This window comes from Arabidopsis lyrata (genome assembly GCF_000004255.2).
Source record: "Arabidopsis lyrata subsp. lyrata unplaced genomic scaffold ARALYscaffold_7, whole genome shotgun sequence".
Taxonomy (NCBI): domain Eukaryota; kingdom Viridiplantae; phylum Streptophyta; class Magnoliopsida; order Brassicales; family Brassicaceae; genus Arabidopsis; species Arabidopsis lyrata.
In genome coordinates this window covers 8,636,206-8,651,911 of record NW_003302549.1, presented here as the reverse complement: position 1 = coordinate 8,651,911, position 15,706 = coordinate 8,636,206, and the positions used below count along the sequence as shown (strand labels likewise).

The window sequence follows — 15,706 nt, the reverse complement described above, 5'->3', positions numbered from 1 at the left end:
GTCTTTTCAAAAAAAAAAAAATGATGCCGGATATGGGGTCTTCCAAAGTAGTTAGGTTCTTCGATTATGTTGCTTCTTCCAATAGATTGGTTTTGATGAATGGAATACTATTTGGGTAAATCCAATATTACAACAGTGGGCTAAATTCCACTGTTGGTAAAAATGGATAGATTTCAAGTTTTCATTGAGATATAAACATCTAACTTTGTGATACGAGAAAGTTTGCAAAATAATTCAAGCTCCGTACTCTAATTGCCTAATTGGTTTAACGCTGTCTGAGATGAATCCTTGTTTCAATTCCAAAAAGTAAAAGTTTGTCTTCAAACCACTTAACTATATAACGTACTGAAAAATCGCCAATTTGCTCGTGGACTTTTGATTACACATAAAAGAGTATACATCTTCTCTTATGACATACATATACACACGTAAATAGATTAATGGTTAAGTGAATTAGTACTAAGACCTCCTCTGGGATTTGATGAAGTTTCTTTTAGCCATTTCTAATGACACATACATACATAGGTTAAGCGAGTTAGTACTAAGACTCCTATGTGATTTGATGAAGCCGCTTCCTTTCCGCCTTAGCCTGAACCTGAAAATAAAAACCAGATCAAGCTTTGCATCTAAATGAAAATTTCAAACTTTAGAACATTTGAGATAGTCAAAATTGAGACAAGCTCCTAAAAATTGTAAACGTTAACCTACGATAGTGACTCAATTTCCACCTGCTAAGACTTCCAATAATGCATCTACGTTAATATAAAAATCTCATTAAAAAATACCAACTTGAAGAGAAAAAAAAAACACACTCATCATTAGATTTCACAACACTTACCCTGCTTTGGGTTTGGGTTCTATGTTCCTCTGCTTTGCTCATAACACTAGCTTGAATCCCTTGGATAGAAAATCATCCCTGAGATGTAACATAACATGTTTAAGCATCTTAATACGTATTTGCCTTACTAATCTTATCAAAACATCAAATGAGAGTAAGAAAACACTGACTAGAGATAGTAAGCAAACAACCTCTTGTTTCTCTCTTGCATAATTTTATCTTCTCGAGCAAGACGTTCTTTGCGGCGCATAACTTCAGTAGGATCTCCTTTACATCCCAAAACAAGACTACTCACAAGAAGTTCCGCGCTATACGAACTATCACAATCCTTTATCCTAAGCGTTCTAAACCTCTTACTCTTCAAATCAAACCACACAAGCTTAGCATTGTTTATCTCCAACAAAATCTTATCCCTCTCCTTGGAATAAAGCAGAGGTCTCATAAAATCAAACGACTCAACACTCTTCGGTTTCGGTACCCTAAACAACTTACTCCAAGACCCTTCAACTTTATACTCCTTCATAATCCAAACATCAACATAACTAAACTCATGGTTACACATCAAACAAAGACACCCATCTAAAACACCAATATCAATATTCTCATGAGCAAGATCCTCCGGGAAATCAAGAATCCCAAACTCCTCAGTATCCAGATCAAATCTTATAATCGCGTTAAACGCGATAAGACCAGGTCTTCGAGGTAAAACCCAATGAAGACTATTGCTAGCTAAAACACCATATCCACGACGATACAAGAGATGATAATAGAAGTAAAACAATAACTGAATCGCAGGAATAACTCTTGTGATTCTCTTCCATGAATTCTTCTTCAAGCTAAAAACTTTAATCTCATAAGGAAATCCAAAAACCAATTCATCAGCTTTACCACCTTTACACTGAACCATTCTAACAACTTTATAATCATCGTTAACCGAATCATAACCAAATCCATAAAACACATAACCACGAGTCGTTGAACCTTCCGGAAAATCAACCGATTCAGCCGGTAACCGGTGGATTTGCCGAGTGGAAGGATTGAAAATCGCTATATCAGTAGGTGAATTCGATAAACCGATTAAACCGTTACAAGAACCGAAAACTTCGGTTAAACCACCGGTTTTTAGAGGATGCTCAACGTCGGTGACTTTATCCGGTGAGTCGAGGTTTACTGTACAAAGAAGACGAGGTCCTCGGAGTAAGATCATGAGGTGATCTCCGGATTGGAGTGTTTGATTGAGATGAGATTCGATGAAATTAGGACTGTCGATTAGAGAGAAGCATGGTTTTGAGAGGATTCGACATCGGACTAGAGTTGTTGCTGGTAGTCGGAGGAAGAGATCGGTGATGATATCCATCGGAATATTCGCCATTTTTTTTTTTTCTCGAGGAAATGAAAAGAAAAAAGTGTATTTGAGTGCTTTAATAATAGTGGCTACACTGATCTTGAAGATGATATTTTTTTAGGATAATGAGAAAAATAAAAACGACTTTTCTTAGTTCTTACACAAGAATATGTACTTTCCAAAGTAGACAAGTGTTTTAGACAATCTTGGGATGGGCTTGTTGAGATGTTTATCATGGTTTAGATAATTTTGTCATATGGACCTTGGCAGGCCCAATATGTGGACATTACAGCCATTTAGTAATTTTTTTTTTTTCGACATTGGTAACCAATTTATAGTCTTTAGCCAAAAAAAAAAAAGATAACAAATTTAGAACCCTGGTAATGAGAGACTACAATAGTCCTAGAAAATTAAAACTTATAAATGAAAAAATAAAAAAAAAAGAGATGATAATAATAGCCTTCTAATAATTTGGAAATTTTGATGATAAAAATGTTGTGGATTTCTATATCGGAACTGTGATTAGAAACAAAAAAGGGTTATGATTCTTATATTGAAAGTAATACGAGATAAAGAATATGAGCTATTCGATTTAATTTTATATGATTTTAGTTTAATTTTAAGTTTTTAACTATCAAAATTTTTAGAAAGAAGAAAAAAATTAAGAAATTAGTATGTAATTTGTCTGTGAGATAGGTTTGGGAATATTCCAAAATATGGATCCGTCATTTAATATTTTGAAATTTCTAATATTTGATTAAACATGTTACCAACGTTGTGTTGGCCCAGTAGTAAATCTTACAGGTGGAGGTACTGGATTCGACGCATGTTGGGAGAAATCTCTTCTCCAAAAGAGATGAATTTAACTTGGTGGATCCCGTTTCTAGGAGATGTATAGAGCCTTCAGACTTGAACTTCCGGATATTCAAAAAAAAAAAAAAATTAAACGTGACAGAGATTGGGTTCACGTCTAGTGGCTGTGGTTGAGATCTGAAAGTTGAATTATTTCCGTTGGATAATGGCCTAATGGGTCTATAAGTCAGAAAGCAGAAACACAATGTTTGCGAGATCAGAATATTGAGAGTGTACGTTCATTTTAAGAAGCCACTGAAATATGAACCTCGCACGCACCTATCTTCGTTTGATTAGGATTTTCTTGACCTTGGAACAAACCAAAACCATAAAAAAATCATATCGACTACTCGATCGCAAATCTTGAGTCAGGCTAACGTTTGTTTTTTATATTATTTACTATGTTCAGATTTTTCCACTCTAGTACTTGTGGCCGTCGTTTGAACTTTCAAAAAAATTTGGACGATCGATATCACACCAGTGTTCTATATTTCATAACATTATTGATCTTGAGACACCTCTTTCATACCCCACCACTCTTCCATATTTTACATTATTTCAATATTTCATGAAAAAAATCCAAACTTATACAGGCAAAATTCACCTATGAAACATGTATATAGTTTTTTTTTTTTTGGTTTTAATGTGAAGTTTTCATTCCAAGATAACAAATACAAGCTAACCTAACACAAACAAAAACTTACCCTTTATCACAGGAACATAAGAAAAAAAAAACTAGACCATAATTACAGAGGAAAGGAAAGACTACGAAAATAAACTTGAAGAAGAGACAAACGGCTACGCGGAGGAACCCGGGAAAGACAGGAGGCGAGATCTCATGGCGCGGTCGATGGTGAGGCGAAGCCTAACCATGGCGTCCCAAGACTAATGGCAAAGCATCCCAACCCTCTCGAACCTCTTGGATAAAACCGCCTTGGTATGTTCGATCAATTCCTCGCTGAAACCTCTTTAAACTGAATGATTTAAGCCTTGCTCTGAATGGAAGAAAACTCCATCTGAGTCTCGTTGCATTTTCTGCGTTTTAGACTTATAATCTTCTTTGGTGAATCGAGCAAATTTACTCTTCTAAGGAGATACCATCACCGAAATCTTACTCCAGCATCGGGAAAAAGACTCCACCCGCAGCCTCCTGCATAGAGCATTTCTACGAAAGCTCTTATGCCTCAATCGCGCGAGCTTATTTTGATCACAAGCTGATTCGGGATTTTTCGAAGCTAGCTAGTCTTCAAATTTAAATTCCTACAGGTTCCAAAAGATCTTTCAACCTTTGCCATCTTCTTGAAGTTATGCATCTTGGAAAACTCATATTGAACTTTTATCCTTATCTTTCATGTAATGTTTTAAGTTTAAGTTGTATGAACTCAGATGAATGATTTAACCTTTGATAATTTAGATGAATGAAAGTTTTTTTGCAAAAAATAAGAAAAAGTATATAATTATTAGTTAACGTAAATAACAACTTTGTCAAAAAAAAAAATGAGTAAGAACTATATTTTTTTTTGAAACTAAATCAGATTATATACTATTCTCGAAATAACATGCTAGTTAAAAAGATTCTGCATTTTAACCTAGCTACCTGTCACCATTCAACGTAAAAAATAACACCAAACAAACAAATTATCTACGCCCTATGCGATGACTACAAGGCATTAAAAATAGAAATTGTACGGACGTGCTTTGATCCAAAACAGATTGATGACAAACGAAGTTATTATTGGTAATTTTTTTTTAATATAATCTTTAAAAAAAATGTTATCATGTAAAATTTCTGATTTTGAAAAAGAGGAGTTGATGACCCATTTATGTAGTCTTCCCCACGTATATTCCTCGGCCGTACCACAATTACGTGAGCCAGCTAACAGTGGCCGTCTTCTTATATATTAGTTTTATTTTTCTTTCTAATTTTTATTTATCAAAGCACACATTGGTAATTAAAAATTAAGAAAAATGCATATTCATAGTACCTTTTCAGAATAGTATTTTATTTATATGAAAGAATTTAGTTCTTATAAGTCTTATGTTGTCTAATTCATGCATACACAGTTCATTAGATGCACGTCAATTGTTAAAATTCTATACCTTTTGGACTACGTCAAAAAATCGATTTTCTATATAAAGAAAGCCTTCCTCACAATCAAATGGCGTGATCGAATAGAGTCTCAATCTAAAACTTTTCAAACACAAATCAAATTTGTAAGATGGCTGGTCTTCGAGCGAAGACGTTAATGTTCGTTCTGGTGGCCGCGTTAGCGACTCTTGATCGCACATTTGTGGAGGCAGACTTCAGCAAGAATATGATTGTTACATGGGGTAAAGATCATATTGGTATGACTGGTGGCAACCTTCGGCTTGTCCTAGACAAATCTGCAGGTATATAACACGGTAACTTCAAATAATCAAATCCATTTCAATCTATATTTCATGATTGAAAATTGATAAGTAAATGTATGAAAACTGTTATTTTATTTTATTTTGCAGGATCTGCTATTCGATCAAAGGTGGCTCATTTGTTTGGAAGTGTAGAAATGCTCATCAAACTTGTGCCAGGGGATTCTGCTGGAACCGTTGTAGCCTATTACGTAAAAATTTATCTTCAACTCGATAGAATTACAAACAAAATATAAAATTAAACGCAATACTTTGATAATTTTATAGAAAAAAAGATTAGTGTTCTTGAGATTTTGATATTGGATATTTTTTCTTAATTAAGCTATCGTCCACGGGAAGTGCACACGATGAGATAGACTTTGAGTTCCTAGGAAATTCGACTGGTCAGCCGTACACGATCCACACCAATATATATGTTCAAGGGAAAGGAAACCGTGAGCAACAATTCCGGCCATGGTTCAATCCGACCAATGGTTTCCACAACTATACCATCCATTGGAACCCATCCGAAGTTGTGTAAGTAATTAATTAGACTAGGGTGGTTTCTTAAGTCTATATTTATAAAAACTCAAAAACAATGCTAATTAAGAAATTATTTCTACAAAAAAACATAAATAAGATTAAATATTACCTAATACATAGTTTAGTTTGTTAATGTAAAACAGCATTAAAGTACAAACACTTCTTGATAATTTTTTCTTTTATTTTCATACTTTTTCGAACCTTAAATTCAAAAAAACTTTAGGAATCTCAAACGATTGCATGTTTTGTATATAGTCATACGTATGCAACCTAATTAAATTAAATTAACGCACATCATATTATCTATCTTATAGGTGGTTCGTCGATGGAACTCCGATCAGAGTATTTAGGAACTACGAGAAAGAAGGAATCGCATACCCGAACAAGCAAGGTATGAAAGTGTTTGCGAGTCTATGGAACGCAGACGACTGGGCAACCCAAGGGGGTCGAGTGAAGACCAACTGGACGCTAGCACCATTTGCGGCCGAGGGTCGTAGATACAAGGCAAGAGCTTGTTTGTGGCGGGGGTCGATCAGCATCAAACAATGCGCAGATCCAACTGTGCCGTCTAATTGGTGGACATCACCATCGTTTAGCCAGCTCACTGAATTGCAGCTCACAAAGATGCAAAAGATAAGAGATGGTTTCATGATATATGATTATTGCAAGGATACTAACAGATTTCAAGGTGTTATGCCTCCGGAATGTTCGAAGATGCAATTCTAATTCAAGTTTCCTCTTCTTTATTTTTTTTTTAATGTTTTATTTTTCTAAATCTCTTAATCGTAATATGTTTTTCTTTGAGGGATTTTTGTATGTCTTTAATTCATATATAATTCGAATTTGTGCAATCATAATAAACAAGGAGAAGTTTTTTTTTTTTTATGTTAATTTCCTATGGAAAAAAAACCCCAAATTCAAAAGCTATAACCCTAGTAAAATCCAAAACAAAATTATCCGATACATTGCGTTGACCAAAGATTAGAGAAGTATGGTAGAAGAAGATCTGGCTAATTTTAGAACAAGTGGATTTTAAAAACTCCAACGTGGCAATAATCTTCTGTCCACGTCACCCAAACACAAATATTCTCGTTAATGCCCCCTACTGTCTCGTCTATTCGCAAATTTCAATCTTCGAATTCGACGAAGCAAAAAAAAAAAAACCCTAAATTTATATATCTATCCCTTGCGCATGATGATCCAGATTCGGTTGTGATCGGAGCTGCCATGGAACGTATCATCGGCGGCAAGTACAAGCTAGGACGGAAGATTGGCTGTGGTTCCTTTGGAGAAATTTTTTTCGGTGTGTTCTCGTCTTTTTGTTTCTCGAGTTTATTTTCTTTGGTTTGAAATTGACGTGCCATGTTTGTTGATTTCTTTAGCTACACACATCGATACCTTCGAGATTGTAGCTGTTAAGATCGTGAGTATCAATTCAGTTAGCTATGATACGAATCTATTATGTTTTGATTTTTTTTGTATCATGTTCATTGGTTCGTGTGGGTCTTTTGAATTGATCTAATTCTAAATTTATCAGTGAGGCAAGCTTCAAGCTCCTTGAAATGGTACTTTTTAGCTGACAATTGTCTTTAACTCGATCATTTGGATTGTTTTCCAGGAGATAAAGAATATGAGCTAATCGATTTATTTTTATTTGATTTTAGTTTAATTTGACCTACCAAACTTCTTAGAAAGAAGAAAAAATTGAGAAATTGGTCTGTGAGCTAGGTTTGAGAATATTTTCCAAAATCTGGATCCGTCATTTAAAATTCTGAAATTTCTGATGTACAAATATAATATTAAATATTTAACTAATTATTTAAGTTCTTCTGGAATCACCTAAGCTCTGGAAATGACAAATTGAGTTCACGGGAAAAAACATGCACATCAATTTAGATTTGACTTGTTCCTTTATCACGTAAATTAATTATATACATTTAGATATCTTTGAATTTAGTTCTTATTATCTGAATTTCATTTTTGTTGTAATTGATTTTAAAAATTTGGGTTATAAAGTAAAGATTAAACATGACAGAGATTGGGTTCACGGGGAGTGTCTAGTGGCTGTGGTTGAGATCTGAAAGTTGAATTATTTTTTCCACGTGAATTATCTTCTTAATTCAATTAGTGGGTTGCAAATATTCACATTTGCCGACACGTGGCATACACGTCAATGATGATATGAATTTGTAACTAAAGGTGTTATTGGATTGGAGTTTTTAATAGATTTGAAATCTGGATTAGTATTTATTTGATGTATTCTAAAATGAATTAAAAACAATTATTATTCAATATTCATTTAATTTGTTTTATTTTAGATTTAAATGTTTTTTTACTCATAAAACATTAACAAAAACAATCCGAACATTTTATCAAGTATTTCATCTCTCTCTCCCTCTCTCTCTCCAAAATATTTTTACTTGTAAAACTACGTACTTGTTAGAGTTAATTATGGCCTATTACCAATTTTTTTTTTTGTTTGTTTAGGCCTATTACCTAGTTGTTAAGTAGTAAAGTCAGAGTTGGTAATTCAGTAGGTGAATGTGTGTTTGTTAAAAGTGTTTTCTTTTGCAATTCTCTCAGTTTAAACTCTATACACATACTACGTTATTGTTTACAACCTTGGGTTCTTCATCTTCCACGGCGGCGCTCTCCAGACTCCAGCCCACCCAAACTTAGCTCGTTCCGTATCTTGAACCTCAACAACGGCATTGTCTATCTCTCTCTCCCGTACAAAAATGAAACTGCTATCTGCTGTTGTATATATGCTGCATCATCTAATGTTCTTGTTTTTATTTCATATTACATATGCTTCAAACAAAAATGAAAGTATAAAACAAATTTACGAAATTCTCCACCACCTTAATATTCGTGAAATAACATAATAGGAGGTTTTGTTGTTGTTGTTGTTAAGATGAAAACATTAGATGATGTTCTAAACATATTGCAAAAGAATTCTTCACACCAGTGTTCTATATTTCATAAATTTATTGATCTATATTAGAACTTTAATTCTTCATACATTTCAATTATATTACGATATTAGTAAACATAATAACTTTTTGTTGTTGTTGTTGTTAAGATGAATTAATTATACCAACGTTGTGTTGGCTCAGTGGTAAATCTCCCAGGTAGAAGTACGGGATTCGACGCCCATTGGAAGGGATCTCTTCTCCAAAGGAGATGAATTTAACTTGGTATGGGTCCCACCTCTGGGAGATGTAGGACCTTCAGGCTTGAACTTCCAGATATTCAAAAAAAAAATAGATGAATTAATTATCGTATTTTTTTAATACTAGGAGGTTTTGGGACAAAGTCCGTAATCCCCCCAGACCCGAAACCACATCATGTAATATTAGTTTCGTCTCAAGCGTCACTCGAACCGGCGACATCTAAGTTTCGCCTATAATCTTTATCAGTTGAGCTAACGACACTTACGAATTAATTATCTTATCTTGTATATACGTACTAATTAACTCGAGGTAATTTATAAATTTATAATTGAGACTGAAAATAAAATGAAAACCATGTTGAGAGAAAGAAACAAATCATCTATATTTTATTCAATAGCACAATTTATTCAATAGGACAAATGAGTAAATTACTCGCGATACAACCAAAAGTAAACAACACAAACCCATTGTTGTTGCTCATGAACTTCAACAATTCAAATAAACAGATAAAAATCACAAAAGAAAGCAAAACGATAAAAGATTCAAGATTTTTCATGGTTCGTAACTTATATATCGACGTTTTGATTTTAAGGGCATTGGAAGCCATGTGGTGCCTTTCTGCTGCAAACATTGAGAAGCAAGCTAAGGTCAATGGGAAGGTTAAGGTTAATGCCAAGAACACTAGCCTTGAGGGCAGTGCAAAGACAAACCGCAGCTTCAAGATCGACCAAACCCTTGATAAGGCTGCAACATGGAGTCACAGGAGGAGTTCCGAGGGTCACGTCGTTCAACAAGTTAAGGGCGTTAACACAAACACCGAGCTTTAAGGCATCTTTAGGGCAAGTCCCGCTAGTGGGTGTTGGGCTAGGTTTATGTTTGTTGTGTTTGCCCGGTGGAGGAGGACAATTGGTACTGCGAGTTGCATTAGTTAGAGTGAAGAAAAGGAAGTTGAAGAGAAGGAAGAGCGCAAGAGAGTTTTTAAGAGCCATTGGTTCTTGAAGGAAACACAAACAAAGCCCTAAAGAAACTATTTGAAGTTGAGAAGTACGTAGAGAGTTGTGGTATAGAAAAGTAAAGAGTGTTAAGTGTGTATTTATAGGGGAAGCGGATAGCTTGAGTAGAGAATTAAATGATATATTATATATGCTAAATGATTTAATTAATAATAGTGGCTTTTATAATATTTACTTGGACCGACCACGTTCTAGCCCTAGGGAAGTTAGCTGGCGATAGGCATTTGTTTGGAACTAAGTATAAAGTTGCTATACTAAAATGGATATTTTGGTTATATAATTATATTAAAATAGTTTTTCCATACATATTCTTTAATTTGTTAGTAGTAATACATTATTTTGATCAAAAATCACATCGTTATAAATAGATATAATCATTCATTTTAGTCATATTTATATATTTATGACTACAAAACTTCTATCAAGGATTTTTATAGAATTTCCATGTTTTAATTTATGAATGATAATAAATTATATAATTAAACCCATTAGATAAACCTATAATATGGAGCTTGAGCTTTATAATGAAAATCATGGTTCTGTGGACTTGGTAAATCAAGATCGAGTGAGGGATATTTCACTTGAGGCGGAGTATTCGGGATACCGTTGTTTTATGGATGGATCATGGAAAGAAAGTGATAAGTTCTCCGGTACAGACTGGTTCTGTACATCGTCAAATGGAGAGCCGCCAACCATGGGAGCTGCGAACCTCCGTAGAAGTCTATCTCCACTACATGCCGAATTCGAGGCCCTTCTCTGGGCGATGAAGTGTATGATTGGTGCAGATAATCAAGAGGTAGCGTTCTTTACAGACTGTTCAAACCTGGTGAAGATGGTGTCTTCTCCAACCGAATGGCCGGCGTTTTCAGTGTATTTGGAGGAATTTCAGAGCGACAAGGATGAGTTTTCATCTTTTTCTTTATCTTTAATTTCTCGTAGGGCAAATGGTAAGGCGGATAATCTGATACGAAAAGTTCGTACAGAACCGCTTTATATCACCTATGTAAACAACATTCCTCAGGAATGGCTATTTTGAGCTCTAATAATTGCGGATGACAAAAAAAAAAACCTATAATATGGAATTATTATTATGGAATAAATATATTGTCAATCGTTGGCCAATAAAATATATTAATTCTTAAAATTATTTTCCTAAAATTTTATAAGACAAAAATAAGAAGAATGAGTCGACCAAAAAACACTCGCTTCTCTTCTCAGAGATCACTCTCCTTCTCCACTGTGAAAGGAAAATCAAAATATAATAATAAGAAAACCAGAAACAAATAAACAAACATACTGTAGAGCTAGTAACAATGTTGTACATTGCAATCCTGTCTCAGAAAAAAAAGGAGACAATTTTAATAAGTGACGAAATTTTCTTTGTATGTTTGTTTCTGTTTTTTTTTCATGATTATTACATATTCATTTTCCTTACAATTTCAACTTTTGTAATTGTAGGCATAAATTTGCTGACACATTGTAAGCTAATGAAGCACATTACTTGATGGTGTATGTTTTCTTCGTGCTCTTCACATCAGATGCTTATATTTATTTCATGTGCTTATCTTGATGAGTCATTGTCCTACCGGATTCTGATTTACGGCGGTTCTTGATTTGGGTTACGGTCTAGTATAGAACATGCAAAGGTTACTCAAATGCAAAGGCCTAGTATGATAAGGAAAACTGATATAAAGGTACAATATAACATTGGTAATTTATTACATCGTTGGAACCAAAGAAAAAAACAAAACAAAACCAAAAGGCTATCGTTGTATATTTAAAACTTAAAGAGAATGAGGAGAATGTTTGTGGTGCAAGAAAGTGGTAATTATGGGCAGCTAAAGCCTTGTGGAATCCTACGACCACAAACTTTAAAGAAGTTGCCGAAATTGGGAGAGAGAGAGAAACGCCGTGCTCCTACCGACTTACAAAAACAAGTAACTGCATCAACATCAGAGACATTACGGACGATGGAACAACATGGCTCTGCTCTTCCAGTAGTTATAACACTGCCACTAATTGCTAAAATTTCGGCACATATCTTTAGTTCGGTATCATTCTTGGAGCATGTGCCAACCAGAGGAGGTGATAGTGGTGGTGTAGTAGCTGGTGGAGGAGGTGGTGTTGTTTGTGGCGGAGGCGGTGGTAAAGTTTGTGGAGGAAGTGGTGGGGGTGAGATTGTTGGTGATGGTCCGGGACAGCTAAAGCCTTGTGGAATCCTACGACCACAAACTTTAAAGAAGTTGCCGAAATTGGGAGAGAGAGAGAAACGCTGTGCTCCTACCGACTTACAAAAACAAGTAACTGCATCAACATCAGAGATATTACGGACGATGGAACAACATGGCTCTGCTCTTCCAGTAGTTATAACACTGCCACTAATTGCTAGAATCTCGGCACATATCTTTAGTTCGGTATCATTCTTGGAGCATGTGCCAACCAGAGGAGGTGATAGTGGTGGTGTAGTAGCTGGTGGAGGAGGTGGTGTCGTTTGTGGCGGAGGCGGTGGTAAAGTTTGTGGAGGAAGTGGCGGTGGTGAGATTGTTGGTGATGGTCCGGGACAGCTAAAGCCTTGTGGAATCCTACGACCACAAACTTTGAAAAAGATGCCGAAATTCGGAGAAAGAGAAAGAGGTCGTGCTCCTACCGACTTACAAAGACAAGTAACTGCATCAACATCAGAGACATTACGGACGATGGAACAACATGGCTCTGCTCTTCCAGTGGTTAGAAGACCGTCACTAATTGCTAGAATTTCGGCACATATCTTTAGTTCGCTATCATTCTTGGAGCATATGCCACCTGGCGGAGGTGGAGTGATTACTGGTGGAGGAGGTGGTGTGGTTTGTGGAGGAGACAACGGTGGTGGTAAGGCTTTTGGAGGAAGTGGCGGTGGTGTGGTCGCTAGTGGAGGTGGTGGTGTGGTCTGTGGGGGAGGCTGTGGTTGGTCATTGGGTGGCGGTGCTGGTTGAAATGTTGGTGGAGTTGGCGGTCGGGGATCGGGTTGCGGCAGTGGCGGCTGGGTATTGGATGGTGGCGGAGGTGGCGTGGGATTACAAATACATATACAAGGTGGTGGTGGAGGGCAATGGACGGAATGGTTATGTGCTCTAACGATGGTGAGTAATGGAATAATGCTGAATGAGAGAAAAATGATTATAGTAGTTGAGGCCATTCTTGATTGCATTTTTTTCTTTGGTTTTGTATTTGCGAAATTTGGACTATTTATGAACGATGATTGTGGGTTTGAGAATGAAGTTGGAGTTATCAAGTTGGTAGCTTCATAGTACGAGAACGTGTTGACTAAATTGTGTTTGCATAATCTTTGCGTTTACATTGAAGCTTGGAGGTTTTGTTTTGATAGGGTTTGGTTTCGCCGTATTGACTATGACTTATGATATTTATGAAATGAAATGTCAATCGTATTTTATATTTTGACTAATCAGTCCAAGCATGGAGAGAATCATTATCTATATTCGGGTTTCACGTGTTGTTTCATAATTCGAAGATCGTTTACATTTTGTGATTACAAGAAGGCAATCTGAAGTTGACAAAAACTAAAAAGGTATGCAAATCTGAAATCTACGAATAAAGGTTTTTTTTAGATTTTAACTCATTTCGAGTTTTACCGTGTAACCTAAGCAATTAAAAGTAGCAATTTTCGCTCGTTTCAATATGTTTGTAGAAAGTTATTAGGATCCGTTATTTCAACCAATGAACAAAGAGCCTCATATTTTTTCCAACTCTAATCTCTTGGCTTTTTGTTCCATGTGCATCTCATCTTTGCCTTCTCATTCATCGACTCTTTGACTCTTTAGCTCTTTTGACTTTTGTAGTCATAAAATTAACTATAACACACAAAAAAAGTCTTCTATATTTTTAGAAATTTACATATATTCCGATTGTTAGTCCAATTTCTAATTATTTGTTTCCACGATCACAAATATTAATGGTCGTTTCAATACGTAAGATGTATTTTAATTTGATAGATAAATTGACTACTAACACCACGGATTGTAGTATGATACTGTATCTAATGTACATATTACACGGTCGTTTTTAAAATCTTATGTTCAACCATTTTTAGCAATTATTCCAAACTAAAATTTTAAATACAAACAACTTTTCTTTGTGCAACGTCGAAAAATGAAGCACAATAATTTTTTTTTATCATATAGTGGTTCCGATTGGTAACACAAAATTTATAATTTTTTAAGCTATAAATTATTAGAGCAGTAAGCTTTTACGGAATAATGCAAATCTATATCGTTTTTGTGATTAGTATATACCATATACTAAAGTTATATGGGGTTATCATTCAAACCCAGTATATTAAAATTTATCCAATTCGAATATTGTCAAGGAGAAGTTGAGGATGATAATTTGCTTTCCAAAGTATTTAGGGTCAAACAGTTTGAAGAATTAGGGATCTAACTTTTACAAAACCAAAAATCAATTAAGAGAGGTGGGTGTTAGAAATAACTAATTTCAGTCATATTATATTAGTATGTGATATGTAATATATGTGAATTTATTCCGGTTTGAGTGACACTTAGGACGAAACTAATATTATATGTTGTGGTTTCGGACCTGATGTGATTACGAGATTTAATGCAGAACCTCCTGATATATATATATATATATATATATATATATATATATATATATATATGTGAATTTATTACCGTGACTTGTAATGGATCACATTCTCTATACATTAAAAAAACATTTGATGATATGGCAATCTCACATTTTTTCTCATCTTCATTGCCAAACACTATTAATTATACTATCCAATTATCTTTAATATTCTAAAACCAATAACCAAACGTATAAAACAAAAAAAAAACATTTCAGTAAATATTTTATCAATAACATATAAACGTTGAATATACTTACCAAAAATAAAAATTTCAAAATTCCATATTAAAACATATGTTATTGATAAAATATTTACTGAGATGTTTTTTTTTGTTTTTAAAGAATATCTTTTTTCTAAGAAATTTTTTGACACCCTTAGCTTTAATTAATACGCGGTGTCTTGCTATAATAATATGTCAACCTTAGTACCTTACTATAGTGTTTTGGGGAATAGACTAAATGTTCGTACGTATCATTAATTTCTTTGCTAAACCTCTTTTCTCTAGACGATGTTTAGATATTGTTAAGAGTTTATATATTTGCTAAGCTAAATGTAGAGGGACCAAAAAATTAACAAATAGTTAGGCGATCATTACTAATTACACATTATATAATAACTTTTATACACTTTATTAGTTAGACGTTAGAGAAACCTTAATCATGCATGCATGCATAATATTATTCGGTAATTAACTATGCATGCATGCATGCAAAAGCTTCACCGAAACACTATTGACTTTATACATACAAACCTCAAGAGTTGATCTGGTCCTCAGACTCTTCCTGTGATCTGCTTAATTTATTTGAGTTTTAAAATCCGGCTTACTAATCTTCAAAGTGCACAAGGACTAATTGCTACAAACTTAAGATTTTATATTTAAACTTGTATAAGACGTAATGAGATAGATTGTCG

General features: G+C 34.6%; 4 protein-coding genes across 6 annotated transcripts; 2 read left to right on the top strand and 2 right to left on the bottom strand.

Annotated features, from left to right (window-relative positions):
* Positions 1-304: 304 nt before the first annotated feature.
* On the bottom strand, positions 305-2,325 carry LOC9305896 (F-box protein CPR30). Of its 3 annotated transcripts, none has more exons than XR_002330414.1 (4): positions 1,030-2,325; positions 839-916; positions 705-752; positions 305-595 (listed from the first exon to the last, which is right to left on the bottom strand). XR_002330414.1 is itself a non-coding variant. In XM_002867724.2 (3 exons), the coding sequence occupies exons 1-2, from the start codon at positions 2,208-2,210 to the stop codon at positions 877-879; spliced, it is 1,221 nt and encodes a 406-aa protein (XP_002867770.1). In that variant the 5' UTR covers positions 2,211-2,323; the 3' UTR covers positions 305-595; positions 839-876. The 3 variants fall into 3 exon arrangements, 1 of the variants encoding a protein (XP_002867770.1); XR_002330415.1 differs by having other exon boundaries at positions 709-752; XM_002867724.2 differs by lacking the exon at positions 705-752 and having other exon boundaries at positions 1,030-2,323.
* A 2,690-nt stretch (positions 2,326-5,015) lies between these two features.
* On the top strand, positions 5,016-7,619 carry LOC9305895 (probable xyloglucan endotransglucosylase/hydrolase protein 26). Its single transcript, XM_002869778.2, has 4 exons — positions 5,016-5,426; positions 5,535-5,635; positions 5,767-5,960; positions 6,281-7,619. The coding sequence occupies exons 1-4, from the start codon at positions 5,255-5,257 to the stop codon at positions 6,690-6,692; spliced, it is 879 nt and encodes a 292-aa protein (XP_002869824.1). The 5' UTR covers positions 5,016-5,254; the 3' UTR covers positions 6,693-7,619.
* Positions 7,620-9,496: 1,877 nt separating this feature from the next.
* On the bottom strand, positions 9,497-10,345 carry LOC9303841 (putative lipid-binding protein AIR1). Its single transcript, XM_002867723.2, has one exon. It carries the CDS (start codon positions 10,126-10,128, stop codon positions 9,727-9,729), a length of 402 nt encoding a protein of 133 aa, XP_002867769.1. The 5' UTR covers positions 10,129-10,345; the 3' UTR covers positions 9,497-9,726.
* A 1,200-nt stretch (positions 10,346-11,545) lies between these two features.
* LOC110226372 (shematrin-like protein 2) lies at positions 11,546-13,225 on the top strand. The gene has a single exon (XM_021017877.1). The coding sequence runs from the start codon at positions 11,946-11,948 to the stop codon at positions 13,122-13,124; it is 1,179 nt and encodes a 392-aa protein (XP_020873536.1). The 5' UTR covers positions 11,546-11,945; the 3' UTR covers positions 13,125-13,225.
* Positions 13,226-15,706: the final 2,481 nt, after the last annotated feature.